The sequence below is a fragment of the Rana temporaria genome, chromosome 6 (genome assembly GCF_905171775.1).
Source record: "Rana temporaria chromosome 6, aRanTem1.1, whole genome shotgun sequence".
Lineage (NCBI taxonomy): Eukaryota > Metazoa > Chordata > Amphibia > Anura > Ranidae > Rana > Rana temporaria.
In genome coordinates, this window is record NC_053494.1 from 44791071 (window position 1) to 44815607 (window position 24537).

The 24537-nt window shown below is 41.0% G+C and overlaps 1 protein-coding gene across 1 annotated transcript in view; it reads left to right on the top strand.

The window, feature by feature from the left end:
• BAIAP3 (BAI1 associated protein 3) overlaps positions 1 to 24537 on the top strand; it is a 368143-nt gene that overhangs the window by 302354 nt on the left and 41252 nt on the right. The window contains exons 16-22 of the mRNA XM_040356725.1: positions 2965 to 3089; positions 3171 to 3261; positions 10396 to 10452; positions 12311 to 12408; positions 12803 to 12854; positions 14886 to 15034; positions 17888 to 18011. Coding sequence (XP_040212659.1) covers positions 2965 to 3089; positions 3171 to 3261; positions 10396 to 10452; positions 12311 to 12408; positions 12803 to 12854; positions 14886 to 15034; positions 17888 to 18011 — 696 coding nt within the window. The remainder of the gene's footprint in view (positions 1 to 2964; positions 3090 to 3170; positions 3262 to 10395; positions 10453 to 12310; positions 12409 to 12802; positions 12855 to 14885; positions 15035 to 17887; positions 18012 to 24537) is intronic.

Below are 24537 nucleotides of genomic sequence, written 5' to 3' on the forward strand. Positions count from 1 at the left end.
GGACAGTGCCATTGCCGACAATTGCCGCCGATTTGAGATGCGATTTGACATGTGAAATCGCATCTCAAATCGTTCCAAATCGTACCCAGTGTGAACCAGGGCTAACACAGATTTACAGCAGTGCAAACAGAAAACCACACTCATCTGACTGTCATTGCTGGTTGAGCAATGTACAGCTTTACAAAAGCAATGCTTGAAGGGAAGTATAGAGACCAACAATAAATAGTGCCAAATCTGAAAAGATACAAGGTTGATTTACGAAATAAGTTTAGAATCTTCAAACAAAGAATTGTGTGAATATTCACTTTGGTTATCCAGTGAAAAGCAAATTTTCTGTTTACTTATTTAATTTACGTATGACTTAATAATTAGATGAATATTAACACAAGTAAGTGTGAAATCCTCAACTACTTTAGTAATTCAGGCCAAATACATTTAGCTGTTTCATCCAAAAATATAACTTTTAGGAGCAAAATTTTGATTTTTTTATTAAAAGAAATCTTAAAGCCCCTCTGTCAAATAAATGTCAAAACTAAGCTTTGGGAGCCGTGTAAAATAAGTATGTAGCCCCCTCGTAAAATAAGCATGTATCCCACTTGTATTGTAGGGTGCTAGGTAAATTTAGATTATGGCTTCTTCTGTAATCAAAGCAGCAGTGATTGTTTGTCCTGACCTGTTTAGGGCTTCACAGGCTGGGAGTTAGATTGTTCCCCTCTGCCTCTGAAAGAAGCTTCTGGAGCTTAGGGCAGGAGAGACAAATAACCAGCCTGAACATTTATCATGCTCCAGCCACTTCCTGTGGCCAGGTGAGGAGTGTCCAGAAGAGGGCTGGAGTGATATAAAATGCCTGAGATACTAGAGAGCAGGGTTCCTTCTCCCCAGGAGGGTTCCAGAACCTTAGGGGGCTACTGCTTCCAGGCACCCCATGGGTGGTGTAGCTGTTTTAGATGTCTCAGAAGTGTCAGAGCTAAGAGCCTGAATGGACTTTGCTAGAAACTGATTGCAGGACCTCACAAAAAGGGACCTGGTCTTGGGAGGTACCATGCCAACAGGAAGCTGGAAGGTGGCAGATGCCCTGGGGACTTATGGGTAAAGACCCTAAACTGATCTCTGTGACTATGTGGTGTTCTGGAAACTGCACTGGGTATAAGCAGTTGTGCACCAAGCTAACCAGGTGCCAAAGAGACTTGCCCCATGGTTTTCAGCTATGGGACCTTAGACTGTTCAGAAATTTGCCTTGTATTCCCTGACTGTGAGGGCATAGACTGATCTCTATTCTCAGTTACCTAAGGAAAAATTTGTCCTTAAATGGCTGTTTGCTAATCGTTTCTGAGTCTCCCGTACCCTAATCCCTCTCCCTAAGCAATTAATCTTAAAAGACATCACCTAGACTGCTTTATTGGAACTGGAAAAAGTAGACTTGGGTGGACAGGTAGCATCTACACTTTTGGGGAAGAACCAGTTAATACCAGTGGCCCATTCGGGTGGTAGTGCTACAAGCAGATAAATGCTTTTCTCTCTATGGTTGGAAGGCAAATTTTTATTTTCAGCAAGAGTTGCAGGCATTACCACTATCTTACACTTTAGAGTGTGTCAGATAACATGTTCTCCACTGGCTGCAATGTCTTGTAACCTGGGCAAAGTGTGTTGGCTACTCAGGCTCCATAGGGAGGGGGTATGTAGACAGTGCATCCGCAGCTGCTACTAGAGTGCTGACAGGGGGTGGAGCCTGCCCTGGCTCCTGCAGAGATACAAGAAAGGAAGGGTGACCCCTGGAATTCACACATATATGGTGTCCTGCTGCAGTGAATGAATGGAGTGGCAACCTCAGCCTGTGGATCATGACTAAGCTGCTGGGTGGCAGAGTGAAAGGCGTTGAGGGCATGGCCTTGACAGAGTTCAGGCTGAGGTTGCCACTCTGTTCATTCACTGCAGTAGGACACCATAGATGTGTGACTGCCAAAGGTCACCTTTCCTTTCTTGTGCTATGTTTTGTAGCAGCCAGCAGCAAGGCCCATGGCACCTAACAGGCGACACGTCATCTGATACATGAAAAGTGTCACAGCGTTTCCCATGCAGTGAGTTTTGTTACAAAGGTTAGGAGATAGATAAATAGATTTATTTTAACATCCCCAAAAAATATATTAAAAAAAATATTTTTTTTACTCAGTTTAGGCTAAGTATTCTTCTACATATTTTTGGTACAAAAAATTGCAATAAGCGTTTATTGATTGGTGTGCGCAAAAGTTATAACGTCTACAAAATAGGGGATAGTTTTATGGCATTTTTATTAATAATTGTTTTTTTACTTGTAATGGAGGCGATCAACGTTTTTTATCGTGACTGCGACATTATGGTGGACACTTTTGACACATTTTTGGGACCATTGTAATTTTTACAGCAATCAGTGCTATAAAAATGCACTGATTACTGTGAAAATGACACTGGCAGTGAAGGGGTTAACCACTAGGTGGCACTGTAGGGGTTTAAGTGTGCCCTAGTGAGTGTTTCCTACTGTAGGGGGGATGGGCTGTGTGAGACACGTCACTGATCTCTGCTCAAGTTACACAGAGCGGAGATCAGTGTCATTGTCACCAGGCAGAGCGGGGAGATGCTTGTTTACATTAGCATCTACCCGCTCTATCTCTCCATGAGACGATCGCGGGTATCCCCGCGGCAATCGAGTCCGCGGGACCTGCAGTCGGGTTCACGGAGCTCGCGGCGTGCACAATAGCGCTTCCTTAAATGGGAACTTATATAGACATCCTTCTGCCCAGGAGTGCCATTGTGTCGATGTATATGTGCGTGCGGCGGTCGGGAATCGGTTAACATAAAACATCTAAACTATTGAATTCTATTTTAAAAGTCTGCATTGTATAGTATATATCAGTTCTTGTGATCTGAGTACAGTTTCTGACAAGGTCTCTGCATTAACCTTAGATCTATTTCTTTTTAATATTCCAGGTAGAAAGTTTAGCTGAAAGCTTCACGTTCTTCACTGAATATTGTCTCTTACTGCTGAAGAAGCTGAGGGACAATTTCCCTGTCCTTAACACAACGGTCATCAGTCGCCTGGAATTCATGCTAAGGTAACTCTCGGCTACATAAATATTCTGCTGCAGAAATGTGTCAGAAGTGTTGTGCTCACACATTGTTCTCGCCTGCTGCAGGTGTCTCAGCCTAATCCAAAATATGCAAGCGTTTAAGACGGTCTGCCCCTTTCATAATGAACTGCACCTGGAAATAGCAACTGTCTTAAAGGTATTATTCTAGCACGGGAACACACAAAAATGTTTATGCATGCAAGTTCCGACAAAGAAACACCTATATTCATGTCATTGGTGGGTTGATAGTTAGTACTTTACATTACATACACTGTATATATATATATATATATATATATATATATATATATATATATATATATATATACACAGCTATATACAATACGCATAGTTTATCATCATGTATATTGTATTTACACACATGAAAGTGAGTTGGTTAAAGTGATACTAAACACTCTGGCCCAGATTCTCGTAGGGCGGCGTAAATCTAAGCGGGCGTAGCGTATCGTAGTTACGCTACGCCGCCGCAACTTAGAGAGGCAAGTGCTGTATTCACAAAGCACTTGCGTCTAAAGTTACGGTGGCGTAGCGTAAATGTGCCAGCGTAGACGCGCCTAAATCAAATGAGGAACAGGGGGGCGTGTTTTATGTAAACTAATCATGACCGCACGTAAATGGCGCTTTTTTCGAACGGCGCATGCGCGCGCATGCTCAGTATCACATCTAATTTTCAAATTAAATTACGCCCGCTCAATGCCTAGTCGACGTGAACGTAACTTACGTCCAGCCCCATTCACGGATGACTTACGCAATCGACGTAAAACACGATGCTGTTCGTACGTTTCCGACGTCCATACCTAACATGACTTACCCCTGCTTTATGAGGGGTAACTTTACGCTGGCGTATGTCTTACGTAAACGACGTATCTTGCTACGCTGGGCGCACGTACGTTTGTGAATCGGCGTATCTAGCTCATTAGCATAAATCTACGGAAGCGCCACCTAGCGGCCAGCGTAAATATGCACCCTAAGATACGACGGTGTAAGAGACTTACGCCGCTCGTATCTTAGCCGAATTTATGCGTAACTGATTCTAAGAATCCGCCTGCATAGATACGACGGCTCTCATTCGGACTTACGACGGCGTACATGGCGCTACGCCGTCGTAAGTCCTTTGAGAATCTGGACCAGACTGTTTAATTCACATTATCCCTTCTATTTCTGTATGTGATCGATGACACTGTAGCTATTTTAATTTAAAAAAACATCAAGTACAAGTACCTTTTGACTAATATATATACAGCTGTCACATGACCCAGCTCTTTCCCAGCCTGTTTGCAGGGCCACATAATCAGGAGGAGCTTCTCAGTACTCTGCTGCTGGTCAGATGTTCAAAGAAAAGCTATTGGAAAACAGAGTAAAAAAAAAAAAACATTTTATCAATAAACTGTGTTAAATTGCCATACAAATATATATTTGAAATGTCACACCCCTCCAGCCTGTATCTTAGAATAAGAGGGAGGTGAAGCCTCCATTTATCTACATGTAATATCCCACCCGCATTGTGTTAAGAAGGTTAGTGGGCATGGAGGAGGAGGGAGGGAGTGGGCTGTGATTTTCCACTGTGTATACATCCACATATGTGACTCTACAGTCACATGCGCTGCTCAGATGTAATATAGAGGAAATGTTCAGCATAGAAACTCACTGAAAACTGAGCATGTGCAGTGTTGCCACCACAGCTGAAAAATCTCTAGCTGAATTGGGGCCATGGACAGAAGGTGGAGATAGAAAGCAGAAGTAAATGAATCACCTAGTGACTGAGGGACTAGCATATAATACAGCATTTATTGATAGTTGTTTATGATGTGGGTTTAGTGACACTTTTTGCCTCCGAAATATGTTGAACTGGACATTCAACCATACATCTGGCACTCTCTTCATTCTACCAAAATTACTACTTACTGGCAGTGAGGTAATAGACAGAATTTTAAGCCTTTCCAACTCCAAATAAAATTTTGATTTTCTTAGATTTTTTTTACTGCAGTCAAGATGTATTGCTCTCTCCATTCTATATTTTTCTTTCTGCAGTTATATTTGAACTTATTTCCTCTATTGGGAAAAAATAAAAACACTATTGTGTGTCCTAACTGACTCAAGAGCTGAGTCAGAACTGCCAGTTTAACTTCTAAAAGGCTCTGCATGCTCTCTTCTAAATCTGGTACGCAGGAGCACAATTGGACTGATTGTGGGGAAATTTAACACCACAAAGGAGTGCTGTGAAAGAAGGAAAACATATCATAAAGCAATACATTTTGACTGTCTCCCTAATTGTGTTCCAGCATGCTCACATAAGTCTGCAATGGGCACTTAATAAAAGGCAAACAGGCTATAAGGAGGAGGGAAGAAAGCCCTGATTCCAGCCTTCATCCAGAACATCCATTGGAAACAATACCTTCTTTTATTTCGGGATTTGCTAGATAAAGCATTTGTGTTAACAAAAATTTAATCTTTAAAAAAGAACAATTTAAGTGTTAAATGTGTTATGCGTAAAACAATCATATGTACTGTAACCAAGTGTAATGTTGTCCAATCTGGGTGACCCTGTTTCCCCCAGCCTCTCACCTGAATAGCAGTACACCTTTTAACCATGGACAAACGGCTCCTAGCTGGCTTCTATTCAAGCCTCTCACTGTCCACACTAGCAGCAGCTCCTGACAATGCACCTTTACCATGGACGGATGGCTTTCTACATACAAGGTTCCCCAGCCACAGCTAGAAGAAGACAAAGACATTGAAGCCAGCAGTGGGACAGCTTCAGCCGTTCGTCCATGGTTAAAGGGTGTACTGCTATTCAGGAGCTGCTGCCAGTGTGGATTTAAAGAGGCTTGTTTGCAAGCCAGCCAAGGTGAGAGGCTGGGGGAAACAGGGTCACCCTTATTGGAGCACATTACACTTGGGATTTGCTGGATTGGAGCACCATACACGTAGCAATTGATGATCGAATTCTTTGCACAATATTGGACTTTTCTTTGAATTTGCACAGAGATTCACAATAGCACTGTATATATATATTTTTGAATGAAGGATTAGTATGTGCATGAAGAATTTGGACACTTATTTTGTTCACTTTCATTTTAGCCTTTATGAATTTTTGTATTTTATATTTTATTATTTATTTGTTCACATGATTTGCATTAGAAATGTATGTTATCAGCGCACTGCAGGCATCAATTAGTGTTGGTATATAGGCACTTCTTTGGGATTGCACTGATTGATATTGCACTCTTTATTGCACTTAGCATGTTATTAATTTAAGTTCTAGTAGTAAGCGCCTCAACACCCCCCATTCTCCAATATTGATTAGTGTGTGAACACTTTTATGGTTGGGGCAGCTGCTGTTTATATTATTCACTTTAGATTATTTAGTCCCTTGAGTGTGGTTTGCGCATTAGTCCCCCCCCCTTTTTCATTGGTTGGACATATACTGTACTTAAAACTGCTCACTTTAACATACATACCATATACATACAGTACATATTTGCAAAATGCGTTATATATTCCTAGTAATCCTAGCTTACCCTTTTCAGTTAACAAAAGATTTATACTTACCTGCTCTGTGCAGTGGTATTGCATACTATGGACCATATTTGGTATGAATGTCATATGGTGAGAAAATATTGGAAAACAATATATGAGATATATAAAAAAAATAGAATAAAGAGGAATCTAAATATAGATGTCTCATTGTTATCCCTGATGCCAGAATCAATAAAGAGTATTAAGAAGGATTTTTTTCATCATATGATATCAGCAGCTAGAACAATAATAGCCGTAATGGGAGAGAAATTAAAAGCCCAAACATAGCAGACTGGGTATGTGAAGTGAATGAAATACAATATATCGAAAGACAGATAAGAGAAAAAGGATACATAAATAGTCAAATGCCAGAACTATGGCAAAAATGGGATGAATTTTGGCTCTCAAATAGAATGAAAGAATATTTATAAATGGAAAATCAGGAAGAACTTGAAGGGTCATTGTAAAGGGATTATAAAATGAGTATATGGAAAGGGAAAGGGAAAGGGAAAGAATAAAGGGGTTATGGGGTGTTTTTAAAGTTAAAGCTGTTATAACTGCAAAGGGTTGGCTAACTCAATATTGAACCCTACAGACTAAGACTGGGATGTCATTAAAGTTCATGCGTGTATAAAAAGGCAGGCGTCCCAATATTTTTGGTAATATAGTGTACATTTGCTACATACAATGCATTTGTGATGCACAGTATTATGTGAAAGAGCCCTGAGCAGGGGATATCTCTAATGATCACATTGTATGGAGCTTCAAGACATGGCCCTGGTATGAATTTTTATTTGTCACTAAAATGTTATTAAAATACATTAAAGGGGTTGTAAAGGTAAATGTTTTTTCACCTTATGCCCCCATTTTACTTACCTCACCCCTCGAAAGTCCCACGCGTGTCCCCGTCATCCTGTTCGGTTCCAAGCCTGGGCGTTGATTGGCTAGGTTGGATGGATTGATAGCTGCGCAGCCATTGGCTGGAGTTGCTGTCAATCACATCCAATGACGCGGCGCGCCGGGGGGCGGGGCCGAGTGATACAGTCAGTGGCTATGGCCGCCACTGTATCACAGGAGCGCGCTCGCAAGAGCTTTCCACCATGTGAGGGAGCTCGCAAAAGGAAGTTGGAAAGGTCTCGCAAGGAGGAGCCAAGACAGCCGCCGAGGGACCCCAGAAGACCTGGTTCGGGGACACCCTGTGCAAAACGAGCTGCACAGTGGAGGTAAGTATAACATGTTTGTTATTTTACAAAAAAAAAAAATTCTGCCTTTAGTGTTCCTAAGGATGATGGATGTTGGGAGCTGGAAACTGCTATCCCGGTACAGTTAGTTCCCATATGGGGTACCGGAGGACAGGGGGTTCCATCACCTGACTGGCTGAGAATTTTCCTAGTGCCTAAGTCACGCCATGGTATTCTTATCTCAGGTGATCCAATATTGAACCTGTTTATGTGTACTAGTCGTTTTTCAATCTGCATGGTTTAAGTGATTTTCTACCTTTGCTTTACACATGTTGTTGTTTTCAAATGTATATCTCTGTATATGTTTCTGTTATATTATAGCCCTGATAAAGTGGGATTTGTGCTAATACTGAAACACTTCGGGCCAGATTCACGTAGATGGGCGTATTTTTGGGCGGGCGAAACGTATTTGATTTACGTTACGCCGCCGCAAGTTTTTCAGGCAAGTGCTTTATTCACAAAGCACTTGCCTGTAAAGTTGGGGCGGCGTATCGTAAATCACCCGGCGGAATTCAAATTCGGCAGGTAGGGGGCGTGTTTCATTTAACGAACTGCACATGCGCCGTCCCTAAAATATCCCGGCGTGCATTGCTCTAAATTACGTCGCAAGGACGTCATTGGTTTTGACGTGGACGGAAATGGCGTCCAGTCCCATTCACGGACGAGTTACGCAAACAGCGTAATATTTTCAAATTGCGATGCGGGAACGACGGCCATACTTAACATTGGATACGCCACCTAGGGGGCATGTTTATCTTTATGCGGCGTATCTCTTACGGAAACGGTGTATCTTTACTGCGACGGGCAAGCGTACGTTCGTCAATCGGCGTAACGACTCATTTGCATATTCTACGCCAAACTCAATGGAAGCGCCACCTAGTGGCCAGCGTAAATATTGCACCCTAAGATATGACGGCGCAGGCCGTCGTATCTTAGGCATGTTTAAGTGTATCTCAGTTTGAGCATACACTTAAACATACGACGGGCTTAGATTCGGAGTTACGTCGGCGTATCTACTGATACGCCGGCATAACTCTTTGTGAATCCGGCCCATAGGCTGCTAGCTTTTGATTGACCCTTTTATTCTGGGAAAACTACAATTCATATCTGGACCAATCCTTATATCCTGTAACTGGACATACAGGGCCGGATTCAGATACATTGGCGTATCTGTCCAGCCCGCGTAACGTATCTCCGATACGTTACGCCGCTCTAACTTTGGGCGCAAGTTCTTTATTCACAAAGAACTAAAGAACTTGCGCTCTTAGTTAGAGCGGCGTAGCGTATGTGTTGCGGCGTAAGGCTGCGTAATTCAAATTTGGATTGTAGGGGGCGTGTTTTATTTAAATTTCCCTTGACCCCGCATTTTTTTTACGTTTTACTTGAACGGCACATGCGCCGTCCATAAAATCTCCCAGTGTGCATTGCTCTAAATGACGTCGCAAGGACATCATTGCTTTCGTCGTGAACGTAAATTATGTCCATCCGTATTCGAGAACGACTTACGCAAACGACGTAAAAATTTCAAAACTCGGTGCGGGAACGACGGCCATACTTAACATTGGCTGCGCCTCATAGACCCAGGGGTAATTATACGCCGGAAAAAGCCGAACGCAAACGACGTAAAGAAAAAGCGCCGGGCGGTCGTTCGTTTCTGAATCGGCGAAACTCCTCATTTGCATATTCGTCGTGTAAAAAAACAAAACGCCACCTAGCGGCCGGCCTGGAATTGCAGCCTAAGATCCGGCGGTGTAACACAGTTACACCTGTCGGATCTTAGGAATATCTATGCGTAACTGATTCTTTGAATCAGTCGCATAGATACGACCGGCAGAACTCAGAGATACGACGGCGTATCAGGAGATACACCGTCGTATCTCTTTCTGAATCTGGCCCAATGACCCTCCCAGGGACCCTGTTCTGGCTCCAATAGGAAGATGCCCCACCATAGCAATCATTTGACTTTTATAGAACATCTACCATGCCTGCAGTACAGCCCTCTACCAAATGAATTCCAGAATAATCTAATGTCCACAGAAATGAAAGTGATAAAGTATCCTTATTTATGATGGGAAGAGAAATGCGTACACGATGAATCATTTAAAATTGAATATTTTTTTTCTTGTTTGTATGTTGCCTTTACATACATGTTTGTTCACAATTCCATTCACCACTTACATAATATCACCTCATTTTACTGCAAAGTAAAGCCAAGCCATTAACGGATGAATAGACCACTGCATGTCATTGTATGTATTCTGTGTACACTTCTGTACAATATTCAATGTGCACCCCCACACCGTCCAATGCTGGGCTCATTGACTTCACTATTTACTCTTCTCAAATTACATGAACCTAATTATTTTACATTAGTTGGAGATGCTGAAGTCACGCAGAGCTGAGTAAGAGGAGATCCTGTCTTTTTTTTTAAATATCTATTTAGTTAAATGCTGGCTTTCAGTGAAAGGAATTAATGTGTGGGGGGATTGACTTTGGTTTCTGTTTTTCAGAAAGGCACACTAGAATGGTATGAAAAGACATACATGTCCTACAAACCTGCAGAAAAGGTAAGTCCAAAGGTTCACTGCTGTTCTTGTTAAATGGATTAATTAAAGAACCCCAAGCGAGTAAATAAACAATTTAGCTCATATCATGTATACTGTATTCATAGCAAACTGGATCAAATTAAATGTGAACTCTATTCGATTGTAAGCTCTTATGAGCAGAGCCCTCTTAACCCGGTTGGGTTGTATTTTATTGTAATGTAACTGTGCTGTCTCCCTTTAGATTGTAAAGATCTGTGCAAACTGTTGGTTCCATATAAATCCTTAATTATAATAATAATTCTTTGCGTAAATACCAATAAAAAGATTCCCATCATCCTCTAAATACAATCAGAAAATATAAGACACTTACACAGAATGCCTTTTCTAAGTTTTAAAGTGAGAGGGAAAGAGTACAGCACTAATGAATATCACAAATTCAAGCCTAGAGTCCTTATAGGTGGCTTAAAGATGAACTTCAGCTCAGTTTCACACACAGGCAGTAATGCTGTGATGTCTCAAAATATCCACCCTCTTAAGGCGCAGATATAAATGTTCTGATATTTGACGTTCTGATCTTAAGAGTTACAGGTAATATTATATATTGTGTGGCATTAAATCTAAAACTATATAAGACACAAAATAATGCATCATGAAATGTATTTTTTAAATGCAAGCAGTGTAAGTACCTGAATTTGATCTGGTAACAGATGCTGCAGTAGAGGACCCATGATTAACCACTTCCATACCAGGCCAATTCGAGAATTCCTCTCCTACATGTAAAAATCATAATTTTTTTACTCAGAACCCCCAAACATTATATATATATATTTTTTAGCAGAGACCCTAGGAAATAAAATGGCACATGTTATTTGCGCAGCAATTTTTCAAACACATTTTTTGTTGGAAAAAATACACTAAAATTAATAATTTTTTTAAAAACGAAAAACAATATTTAGCCCCATTTTTTTGTATAATGTGAAAGATAATGTTACACAGAGTAAATAGATATGTAACATGTCATGCTTTAAAATTGCACACATTTGTGGAATGGCGCCAAACTTTGTTACTTGGAGAATTCTGTACCATAGGATACGCTTTAAACGTTTTTACAGGTTACCAGTTTAGAGTAAGGCCCCTTTCACACTGGGGTGGTTTGCAGGCGCTATTGCGCTAAAAATAGCACCTGCAAACTGACCTGAAACAGCGGCTGCTGTTTCTCCAGTGTGAAAGCCCGAGGGCTTTCACACTGGAGCGGAGCGCTAGCAGGACCGCTCCAAAAATCCTGCTAGCCGCATTGTTGAAGCGGTGAAGGAGCGGTGTCTTTACCGCTCCTCCACCGCTTCTTCCAATTGAAAGCAATTGGAAACCGTGGCTACACCGCTTCTGCAGAGGTGCATTGCTGGCGGTATTAACCCTTTTTCGGCCGCTAGCGGGGGGTAAAACCGCACCGCCAGCGGCCGAATACCACCGCAATTCCGACATTAAAGCGCCGCTAAAAATAGCAGCCAAAATAAGTAAATTAATGCAATATTGATACATATAGGAGCTGGAATTTATAAAAAACAAAAGTGAACTTAGCCTTTAAGCCTGGTACACACTAATAGTTTATTTTTTTCTCTGTTCAACCCAGCATGATGAACGTCCACTATAAGCCGGCCAAACAGCCAGCTTCTGTTGGACCGGCTGGGTCTTGTGCACATGGGCAGAATGTCGGATGTTTTTTATTGAACTGGCTCCTGACATTTGGCCCATGTGTACAAGACTTTTACTATAAATTCACCCAATACACAGTAGGATGTGGAAAGGAATTATCTAGTCATCAAATGATGTGGTCAGTTCACTTCTCAATCTCTTTGTAATGTTATTTTCTCTATTACAGAATGATGTGGAACAGCTGAGGAGCTTGGTGAAGTTATCAGACGCTGTCCATGAAGATGTGGAGAAAAGCCAGAATGTGTACAACAAGCTCTTTGTCAGGTGAGTTCCTTTAAATCAGCTTCATATGTAGTATCATAAACCATAATCAATACCATATACATTACTTATAATCACAGGCTCAAAGATTCCTTTTTCTGGTCAGTGGGTCAGGATTAGTTCTTGTGGACTTTGTGGATTTACACAGTTCAGTAGCACACAGTGGAAGTAATGCTGTAATGTCTCAAAATATTTGCAGCTCAGGAAACATTTAAGTTTATTTCTGCTATTATACTACCCTCTAAAGGGGCAGACATAAATGTTCTGATATTTGACTTTCTGATGCCGAGAGGTACAGGTAATATTATATATTGCATTGTATAAAACTATAAGGCCTATGTGAGGTCACCTAAAGTTTGTGTATATATATATTGATTAATATTTCTTTTCTCCTTAGCATTGTCAAGGTAGATTACTTTAGCATCACTTACCGGCAGCTAGAAAAACTGGTAAGTCACTTTTTGGTACTAACGCGATGTAATCAGGGATATTTGTACCTAAAACGTCCTCAGTATTTTACATTGTGTAATATAATGGAACAAGTTGTATGCTGCTAAAAAAATCTGAAAATGTTTCCAATATACATACTGTAAAGTAGGCAATCGGTTGTGAGGTGAATTAAAACTCAATGGTGGAGTGGCTTCAAGGGTGCCAAGAATCCTAGGTCATGCCACTAGGCAAAAATCATTCTGATTTTCTGTTGATAAAATGTTTAATCATCTCCTTAGCATTACAAGCACTCTTGGAGCCAAATAAAAAATAGAATGTAACATACAGGCACTAGGAAGTGGTTCACTTTAACCTCACCATACACCAAGTTCTGCTTTAATTGATATCGGTAGCTCAATCCTTAATACAGAATAATAACAAGCGCTAATGAATTTAATTAACATAATGGGCTTGATTCTCCAATGATTCATAAGTGCAGCAGTTCCATCATTTGATCTCTCTTCTCACTTTTCAAATGATTCATCTTTGTCATGCAAATTGATTAATGCTGAACTCCAATTTCCCTTACATGTTAGGTAAATACCTGAGGTGCAGGTGAACTTCACATAAGCCCTCCTCTTTAGGGTGCATTTTAATAAGTAACCCTATTCTGGAGATTCCCCCAAATGCTTACATGATAATAGGGGTGCAATGAGAATATCAACTGAGATCTCTGGTTCTACAAAACTAGGGGCTCTGGAGGTGGGCTGACTTTTTTACCCACACGCACCCACATCAAAAATATTTTTTTATTCTCAGCTGTACATTATAGGGTAAACAGTTAAAATAACCGTAACCCTAAAAAAAAGCTTTTTCACCTAGAGTGTTAATATCAAAGTAAACATAAATATAAGTAGATAGTTCAGCAAATGATAAGTAATATACAGATTGATTTATGAAGCCGTATGGTAGTTATAGGAAGCATACAATAGTTCATGATCTACAGTATATGCTATGTTTCTTTTACACCTATAGCTAAATTGGCACTAGCAGCAGAGCATTATTATGCAGGCATATTCAGTGGTGTTACTAATGAATGGAAAGACTGTAAATCTCTGGGAAACGTATTGTTATTTCTGGCCAATTTGCCGTATCTCCGATACGTTATGCCGCTGTAACTTTGGGCGCAAGTTCTGTATTCAGAAAAAGCTAGTGCCCTTAGTTACGGCGGCGTAACGTATGTGTTGCGGCGTAAGGCTGCCTAATTCAAATGTGGATGTAGGGGTGTGATGTATTTAAATTTTACTTGACCCCGCATTTTTAAGGTTTTTTTTTAACGGCGCATGCGCAGTCCGTAAAATATCCCAGTGTGCATTGCGCCAAAGTACGCCGCAAGGACGTATTGGATTCGACGTGAACGTAAATGACGTCCAGCCCTATTTGCGAATGACTTACGCAAACGACGTAAAATGTTCAAAACTCGGTGCGGGAACGACGGCCATACTTAACATAGGATACGCCGCATATACCCCTCATATAGCAGGGGTAACTTTACGCCGGAAAAAGCCTAACGCAAACGACTTAAAAAAAATGCTCCGGGCGGACGTTGGTTTCTGAATCGGCGTATCTACCTAATTAGCATATTCATCGCGTAACTATACGGAAGCGCCACCTAGCGGCCAGCGTAAATATGCAGCCTAAGATACGATGGTGTAAGGCACTTACACCAGTCGGATCTTAGGGAAATCTATGCGTAACTGATTCTCTGAATCAGGCGCATAGATACGACGGCCCGCACTCAGAGATACGACGGCGTATCAGGAGATACGCTATCGTATCTCGTTTCTGAATCCGGCCCTGTGTCTTGTTACAGTGAAAGGGAAAGTTCTCCAAGGGCCGGATACAGGCAAGCAAAGGGCGCCTGGGCCACAGTTTGGAGACCTCTGATCTAAACCAAAAAGAAATATTAAGAAACCAAACATATCTCAGGTTTACATACAAATAAAGCACACTGTCAGCTTTTGTATGTTACATAATTGTTTTCTTTATAGGTGGCTGATGAAGTAAGCATTATAATGGAAAACCTAAAGACATCAGAGCATGAAGAGCCTCACGTCACCCATGCTATTGGGGAAACTCTGTTTGAACTTTATATCACCCTCAATGAACTAAGGCGGTTTCGAGATTATTTACCCTTAAAGTATGTGGCTTTTGCTAATTTGTTATTCTTGGTGGGGTGTTTGAATGTTGGTAATGGCCTCTTTTATTTATTCACTGCTTTTAGTTTTTTCCACAATCCAATATGAGAGCCAGTGACTGGGTTGGTGAATTACCATGAGGGGGGGAAGAGCGGCTTAACGTTGTGAAAAAAAATTGAAGATCAGTAAAGCAGCTTCCAGGCACCCTGTCCATGCAGTTATATGATCTGACAGGTTTACGTTAAATTCAAATTTTATTTTTAACTATATCTTGGCTTACGAGACAAGAAAAGTATTTTTGCTTGGGGTCAAGGTGATATTTTTGCTATAAGCATAATTTAAAAGGACATCCCTGCTAAGTCATTATAAGTCCCATTGATAGTCTTTCTGAAATTTAAACCTAAAGTTGATCTCCAGACAAACAGCTAAATCCATGGATGAAATCCATACTGTATGTGGGAGCTTTTTTACACATACAATGTTGTCAGACAGTTTAACCAGGGTGGTGACCTGTCTTTTCTGTACTGTAGTTTATGCAAAACAGCTTGGCCACCTCCCTGCCCCATTTATAATTGGGCAGTGAAGGAGCTGAATGATGACGTCATCATGTTCCTTTTCTGTATATTTGCATGCAGCACATCTAATTGATTCTTAAGCTGGATACACATTATACAATTTGTTGTTCATTTTCATTTAGATTTACCTTCTACTATGTAGTGCAAGGACCTGCCTGATTGCATGCAATTTGAAAGTGTTTAGGATTGACCTCATATTATATGGTTTTGGTAAATCTACAGGAATTTTGTACACGAAAATTGTAGCAAGCTTTAGTCCTGCCCTCCCTCTTCCAGACTAAAAGCTACAGCACAGAAGATTACACAAGGCTAAATAAAGTGATAGTAATGGTTCCGTTTAAAAAAAAGAAAGAAAAACAAACATATCATACTTACCTCCAATGTGCAGTTAGTTTTGCACAGCGTGGCCCCGAACGTCCTCTTCTGGGGTCCCACTGCGGCTCTCGCAGCTCCTCCCCACAAGAGCTATCCCCCTCTGGGAAACTCTCTCCCGAGGGGGCTACCTTGCGGGCCTGCTCCCGTGTGATATAGTCGGTGGCCATAGCCCGCGCCACGTCATTGGATTTGATTGACAGCAGCGGGAGCCAATGGAGAAGTGGTACTACAGCGCTACTACTTAAATCAATCACGGGGAAAAACTACACAACAAAAATAACCAAATGATATAGCTGCATACACAGAAGTACAAAACCAATAGTGAAAAATTATAAAATTAGGTGTTGCGCTGACATTAACAATTGGTGCTGTGAGTACAATTAGTGCCAATGATACCTAGTACACACCCTAATTGTTAGGAGGTATCAATCAAAGTGCAAAATAAGAGAAAACTGTTATATAAATAAAAAATATAATATATATAAAATATATGGTGCCAAATTCCTAATATGCATAAAGGACAAAAACCAATAGTGTCACGCTATTAGCAACATAAATCCTTCAGCGGAAGAAAACCCCACATATAGGTTTAAATAAGGAACGAGGAAACTAGTCCTTTGCTGCTATCAGTGTAAGACGTGCTTCAACACCTGATCTTCCATTCATCCAGGGTAAGCCAGCTCATGCAAGGAGAGAGGAAACAAACATAGTGCAAAACTGTATAGCAGAAGAAAAAAAATTAAGCAATATGATGATTGCACTCACGAAACCCCAGATCAAAGTTCAGCTTCAGAAATCAAAACTGCCGCTTAGTGTCTGCGATCTCCTCATTCGGACGGATCTCCCGTCGATCGCGTCACTAGGCTCCTCCCCCACGCATTACGTCACTCGGCACGTGACTTAGTCATGGGTTGCCAATGGCTGCTATCAATCTAGCCAATGAAGTACCAACAAGAGCTGGTGGAAAGCAATGCGGGATCATGCCCACGGAGATTCGGGCTCAGGTAAGTAAAACAGGGGCTCGGGGGGGGGGGGCAGAGAGTGCATAGGATGCATTAAGTAAAAAAACACGAACCTTTACGACCCCTTTAAATTGAGGTAGCTAAACTAGTTCTTTTTAGAAACACATTTAATAATTTGTAATGAATATTGTATCTAACTGCATTAACTGGTACATTTTTATATCCGTCAGGAGTTCACTTTTATCGCATGCCTTAGAATCTTTTTTTTTTTAATTGCATACATTTTATGGTGCATTTTACAAATGATTATGCCTCAAGATACCTTGGGGTGAGTAAGTTTGGTTTGTAAATTTTAAGGTAGAAGTTCTGCTGTTGAGAGGAATTATACTGTCCGCAAAGACTTTCATGCCCAGAACACACAAGCACAGAATTCGATTGCAGACAATACAATACATTTTGCTACAGATCAAAACCTTTGTGGTGTACTTTTTGTTCAAACGCTATCTGAAAGTAGACACAGGTTAAAGAATTTCTCATTTGTTCAAGACTGTCACAGAGGGAACTTTTCTCACCTTGGCGTGGCCCTGGCAGGTCTCAGGTGTTCAGCCAAGATACTCATTACTGGCCTGTGAATTCTCCATGGTTTTGAATGGAGAATCTGCTGGAAGCCGTGTGAGATGAAGAGACTTTCCTGTGAAAAGGCAAGTTCTTAGCTTATCTTGGCTGGAGGATAATCTGCTAGCTAAGGTCACAGGCAATAGTAAAGTCCTGCGAGAGTGAAATTATTTTTTAGTTCATTTTCATATTCACCTAACATTTTTGTTATTAAAGTTTTACCTGGTTATTGTCTGAGTAATACAGATAACACTTGGAAAATAACTAGTTTTTCTGTTGTGTTGCCTTCTTGTTGTAAAATTTTCCTCACACCGCAATTTCTTCACAGAGACAACAAGTCACTGGCCTTGACGGGGTTTCATGAACTATTTAAAGTGTCCATCCACACATGGCTGCAAACTGTGCATGAAAAGACCTGTGAGAGAATACACCGGGCCGTAGAGGCTGATAAGGTAATAATAATAATAATATTACAAAATATAACGTACACCTGCCATACAGTATACAATTTTCTACTTGTGGTTGAAGGAAGGAAGAGTACTTTATTCACCATCAACTCAGTCAGTGTTGATGGGGAAGTCCCTCCAGCTGCACAATTGTATTCTGACAGCGGGAGGTTTCCCAGCTGTCAGATTATAATGATCACTGCTGGCAGCTATAGCTGCCAGCAGTGATGCACAAAAAAAACCTCAAGAGGCTGGTTGTACTGAACTTGATCGATAGATTGACTTTAGTACAAACAACCTGCTCATAGACAGATCGAAATTTGTCCAGTTCCTGCTGAACCACTGTATGTAGTAAGTGTTTTCCAAGTAAATATATCATCTTCCTGAACATTATCTTTTGAAAAACTGTTGGCCATTTTAACATGTTGTTTTTCATAAGTGCCTGAATGGAACCATTAGGTCTATTTCACACATGGTGCAGTGACCAGCACTGCAGTGATCTGTGATAAAATGTAGACACGCTGCCTTTTATTTCAGCATTCTGAGCTGGATCGCATATCTGACCGTTTGTATGCTCCATCGGACAATTGTTGTCGGATTTTCCATGGACAAATGTTGGATGGCATGCTTTAAAATTTTGCGTGGACAATTGTCTATTGTTGGATCTTCCGTGCGTGTCCAAAGTACAAACACACATGCTCGGAATCAATGCTCACCAGTTAAAGAGCTGAAAAACCACATCGTTTTGTGTTTGTTGGCGGACAATTGTGTGCCTTTGTATACAATACAAATTCCTGGCCAAATTGTAACGTGTGGTGAGCTTTAGGGCCACAAAATTTGCCATGTGCAGCGTGCTAGAATGCATTGCCTCAGTGCATGGGGGTGCCATTCCTCTGCAGTGTACGGCGTATATTGTCACGGGAAACAATCACCCAGCAACAATTTTCTTCAACCCCTCTCATCAGAAGACGCTCCTGTCAAGGTGTTTACCTCTGTGGACAGCCTGGATGTCTCTGTGACATGGTTGCAGTTTCAGCTTTGTTACATTTTTGTATCACTTTTGCTACAGTATTCAGACTGATAAGTAAAGCTCTGCTGATCTTCTTGTAGCCTTCAGCTTTTTTGTGTAAAGAAATTATTTTCTTTATCGGGAATTGTGACATTTCTCTTCCATGTGGTGCCATTGCTGACAGCATGAAATAGGAAAAGGTTTTCTTTTAAGTAACGCCATTTTATAATCAACTGTCTGCTGGACACCTGTTTAATTAATAATTAGACCCACCTGTAGTTGAATTTTTGTTAATTAGGATTTTGTTGTCTAAAATTTAGCTTTGCTCCTAATGGCCCGTACACACGATCCAAATAAAATGTCGCCCGAGGAAGAATCGTACGTTACTACAGAGCTTTCGAGAGCCGATGATGACAGTTCATCCGATATTATTTTATCTGACATGCACAAAAATATTTCTCGTACAATACCAGATCGTACGATTTTCATTTAGTCAGTACAGTTGTCATCCGAAAATACAAAACAAATACATTACAACACATGACATCACTTCCAGGTTGTTTTTCTGTCGTACGAGAATTTTTGTGACTTTAATAACTATTTAATTCCTACTTGCGACTATTAAGCGAAAAAAGTCGTACGATATTCGGATCGTGTGTACGGGGCATTAGACTCCATACACACTATTCGATTTTTCCTCAGATTTTTGTCTTCAGATTTACCAAAACCATATAATATGAGATTAAACCTTAAGGCTGGATTCACACCTATGCCTTTTCAGTGCTTTTTGCATGTTGCAGATTTGCACTACAGAACGTGTTCCATAGGAAACTATGGTATATGGACTGTAGTGCAAATCTGCAAAATGCAAAAAACACTAAAAATGCATAGGTGTGAATCCAGCATACACACTATACAATGTTTGTTGTCTGATTTCCTTTAGATTTCCTTTTGATTTAGCAAAACCATGTAGTGAAAGGGCAGGTCTGATTGCATACAAATTGAACCTTAAGGTTTGACCGCCATATTATATGGTTTTGGTAAATCTGAAGACAAAAATCTACAGAAAATTGTATAGTGTGTATCCAACATAAGAGTTTCAATTTGTATGCAATCCGGCAGGCCCTTGCACTACATGGTTTTGGTAAATCTAAATTAAAACACACAAAAAAGTTGTATAGTGTGTATGGGGTCTTAAGGTTTGATCTCATATTATATGATTTTGTTAAATCTGAAGACAAAAATCTGCAAAAAATCTAATAGTATGTATGGGGCTTTTGGACTTTCATTGGGTGTATTCATTTTTGCAACATGGTCTTGAATGAATTTGTTAGGAAAAATACTCTTTTTGTGTGTGCAAATTAACAAATCTTGGTTGCAATCAACGGCCCGCATTTGTGCAAGTATTTTGTTGTATAGTGTCCTATAGAAAATGTTGATTCTGAAAGGTAAATAAAAGTTTTCTTACAAATCTGTTGGGGTGTATTCATTTATGCTGAGCACTGTGTATATGTGTATATGTATATATATATATATATATATATATATATATATATATATATATATATATATATATAGTTTTGTCCACAGTAGCCCTATCTTACCACAAATGGCCAGAATAATAGGTTAAAAAGACTGAATTGGCTAGCATCAGGTGATAAGATAAATTTGGAACTAGTGTAAAGTACAGAAAAGAGATCAAGAAACAGAAAACACGATTGGAATTTCTTTGATTAGGCTTTATTTTATTTTCCTCACACTTGCAACTAGATGGGCATTCTTTACATATGTGTTTGTCAACTAACTAAATGGCCTGCTTTTTTCAGCTGCCTCACATTATAGGAAAATAGGGTTATTGATTTATTTGAAGCCAATTCATCTTTATTAAAGTGATTGTAATCCCCGGCCCACTTCTTCTCAGGTATACTCGATATAAATGTGCAATATCATACAAAACAACTAAGGGCCGGGGAGCTGCGGTGGCTCAACGCGATTGGCACTGCGCTGACAAGCCATTCACCTCTGCAGCTAGGGGTTCGGATCCCGGTCTCGGCTACATGTGAATTGAGTTTGGTGGTCTCAGCCCGGCTCCTGGTGGGTGTGCTATGCGAGGTAAGCCTGCGCTTAGTACGCCCACCCCCCTCCCACAAAAACCACCACACTTACACACACTCGAAATTGGGTTAACATGCACGCACTTTGACCACGCGGTCTCTAAAAAAGAGAGGCGAAGGACTAACGGGGCTGGTTGAGCGGGCAAATCCTCTCACTCCCTTATAGGGAGTCCCTCTGCCCCGTTGGGCTTCAAAGCGGAGCAGGTAGGGCTGGCTGTGTGGGAGGACCCCCTCACACACCCGCCATTGCCACCTGGGGCATGGAGAAAGGTGGCAGATTGCCTCTGGGGGAGGCCTGCCTACTCCCAACTCCTGCAGTCCGGCTCCTCTCTCGAGTACACGCACAAAATACACTTTAAAAAAAAAAAAAAAAAAAAAAAGGGGTTGTAAAGGTACAATTTTAAAAAAAAAACAACTAAGGGCCAAATTTACATATATCTGCAACGGCGTAACGTATCGTCTTTACGTTACACCGCCGCAAGTTTTCAGGGCAAGTGCTTGATTCACCAAGCACTTGCGTGTAAACTTACGGCGGTGTAACGTAAAGCCGTCCGGCGCAAGCCCGCCTAATTCAAATGGGGCGTGTACCATTTAAATTAGGCGCGTTCCCGCGCCGAACGTTCTGCGCATGCTCCGTTTTGAAATTTCCCGACGTGCTTTGCGCGAAATGATGTCGCACCGACGTAATTTTTTGAACGGCGACGTGCGTTACGTCCTTTCCTATTCCCGGACATCTTACGCAAAAAAAAAAAAATTGAAATTCAACGCGGGAACGACGGCCATACTTTAACATGGCTGTTCTAAATATAAGCCATGAAAAAGCAGGCCTAAGTTTGCGACGGGAAAAACCGACTAGCGACTACGTAAGAGATTGCGACGAACGCGCGTATCTTCGTGGATCGCCGTAATCAGCTAATTTGCATACCCGACGCTGGAAAATGACGCGAACTCCACCCAGCGGCCGCCGGAAAATTACACCTAGGATCCGAAGGCGTATGAAGCCGTACACCTGTCGGATCTTAGCCAAAAGCCGTCGTATCTTTTTTGTGAATTACAAATAAAGATACGACGTGGCAAATTTGAAAATACGCCGGAGTATCAGCAGATACTCCGGCGTATTTCCTCTGTGAATCTGGCCCTAAGTACCAATTGATTATTAATAATAATAATAATAATGTCCTTCATATACTTCAAGTGTTAACAAATATAAAAAAAATCAGTTCATGATATTGACAGTTAATCAAAAGTGCATAACTGTGAAATTTACATCCAAAAGATTCTAAACCACTTCTTCCAAATCACTACTGTGCTCTCAGTGTTCTCGCCTTAATGGTGTGATATACAGGCATGTAAAATCATATTCAGCTTGGTTCTCTCCAGTCAGTATCTCATGCCAGGATCCTCTGTGAACCTGTAGTGGTGCCTCCCACTCACTAGGGTGCCTATATCCTGTAAGGCCGCGTACACATGGTCGATCCATCCGATGAGAATGGTCCGACGGACCGTTTTCATCGGTTCACCACTGAAGCAGACCGATGGTTTGATGTGTGTACACATCCTCAGTTCAAAAACCGATCAGGTCAGAACGCGGTGACGTAAAACACACGACGTGAAAAAAATGAAGTTCAATGCTTCCAAGCATGCGTCGACTTGATTCTGAGCATGCACGGGTTTTGAACCGATGCTTTTGTGTACTAACCATCGGTTTTGACCGATGGTCAGCCGTCCATCGATTCGATTTTAAAGCAAGTTCTCTCATTTTTGTCCGAAGGACAACAGACCGATGGGCCGTACACACGGTCGGTTTGGACCGATGAAACTGAACTTCAGTCTGTTTTCATCGGTTTGGACCGACCGTGTGTACGCGGCCTTAGATGTTCCTCCAGGATGATATGGTGTTGGTCCCTTTAAAGTGGTTGTAAAACCACACAAAAAAATAAAGCATACTAGCACATTATGAATTACTTACCTTAGATCGAATCCCCCGCAGCGGTCCTTGTACCCTCATCGTTCCCGGAGTTACTTCTTGAAGTGGCCACTGTAATACTTTTGATTATATACACCATTACAACAAGTTAAACTTGGATAGGAACATGAAAACCAAATAAAAATGTTTAAAAACATTATTAATAAAATATAGTCATTTTCTTTAGTTTACACAATATAAACATAGGCAGCATGGGTGTGTGCAGCCTATGGCATTAGGGTGTGCACCCTAAAGCTCAAACGCACAATACACACATTAATGATGTTTATTCAGAAAGGGAAGGGGTTGGTAAATTATATATTTTCTGTCCCTTTCCCCCACTCATCCTAAAACATCCTGCAGCAACAGCTGGCAGGAGAGGAGGGAAGCCAGCAGTACTTCGGGGGGGAGGAGGGAGAGCCAGGTCAGTAGGGGGAATCTGTTCTACACAGGGCGATTAGGGTGTGCCTGGGCACACCTGGCACACCCTGTGCGCACGCCTATGATAGGCAGTAGCACAGAATTGGGCCAAAAACATAGAACAATCTAGTAAAGAGCACTTTCAACCGATCTAGCAGGCCATACATTTACAAAAAAAAACATTTTTTATGAATGTATGGTATGTAAGGTAATGTATGGTAATGGAGTAAAACAGGCAACAGATCCGCATGAAAAAGGCAGCTTGGATTACGAAGCATCAGGAGATATAAATTTGAGAAGGTAGTTCAAATTTTAATGCCTCCAAATACAGATTACTGTAAAAAAAAATTGATAAAAATTGTGTTTTTTGCACAATAACAAACATGTTACAACGTAAAATGTTATAAGGAATTACCTTAAACAACCCTTAACCACGACACATGTGATAAATTACTGCATGAGTAAAATGCGGTAGTTACCAAACAATCGAAAAAATACTGAATTCTTATTCAACCCTAAATTCTTAGTACATTGAACTTTTATAACTGATTTACCACATGCATTATTTTACCGCATTTTATTTGCCATTATTGAACTCTGATGCCCTGTACACACGATCAGTTCGTCTGATGAAAACGGATCGATGGATTTTTTCATCAGATATCCGATGAAGCTGACGTTCATCAGTCTTGCCTACACACCATCGGTTAAAAATCTGATCGTGTCCAACGCGGTGACGTAAAACACAACGACGTGCTGAGAAAAATGAAGTTCAATGCTTCCGAGCATGCGTCGACTTGATTCTGAGCATGCATGGATTTTTGACCGATGAATTTCCCCACAGACCATCGTTTTTTTAACCATAAGAAAAATGTAAAACAGGTTCTATTTTTTTTTCACCGATGGGAAAAAAAACGATGGGGCCCACACACGATCGGTTCGTCCGATGAAAACGGTCCATCGGTCCATTTTCATCACACGAACCGATCGTGTGTACAGGGCTTTAGTGAATTGACCCCTGAT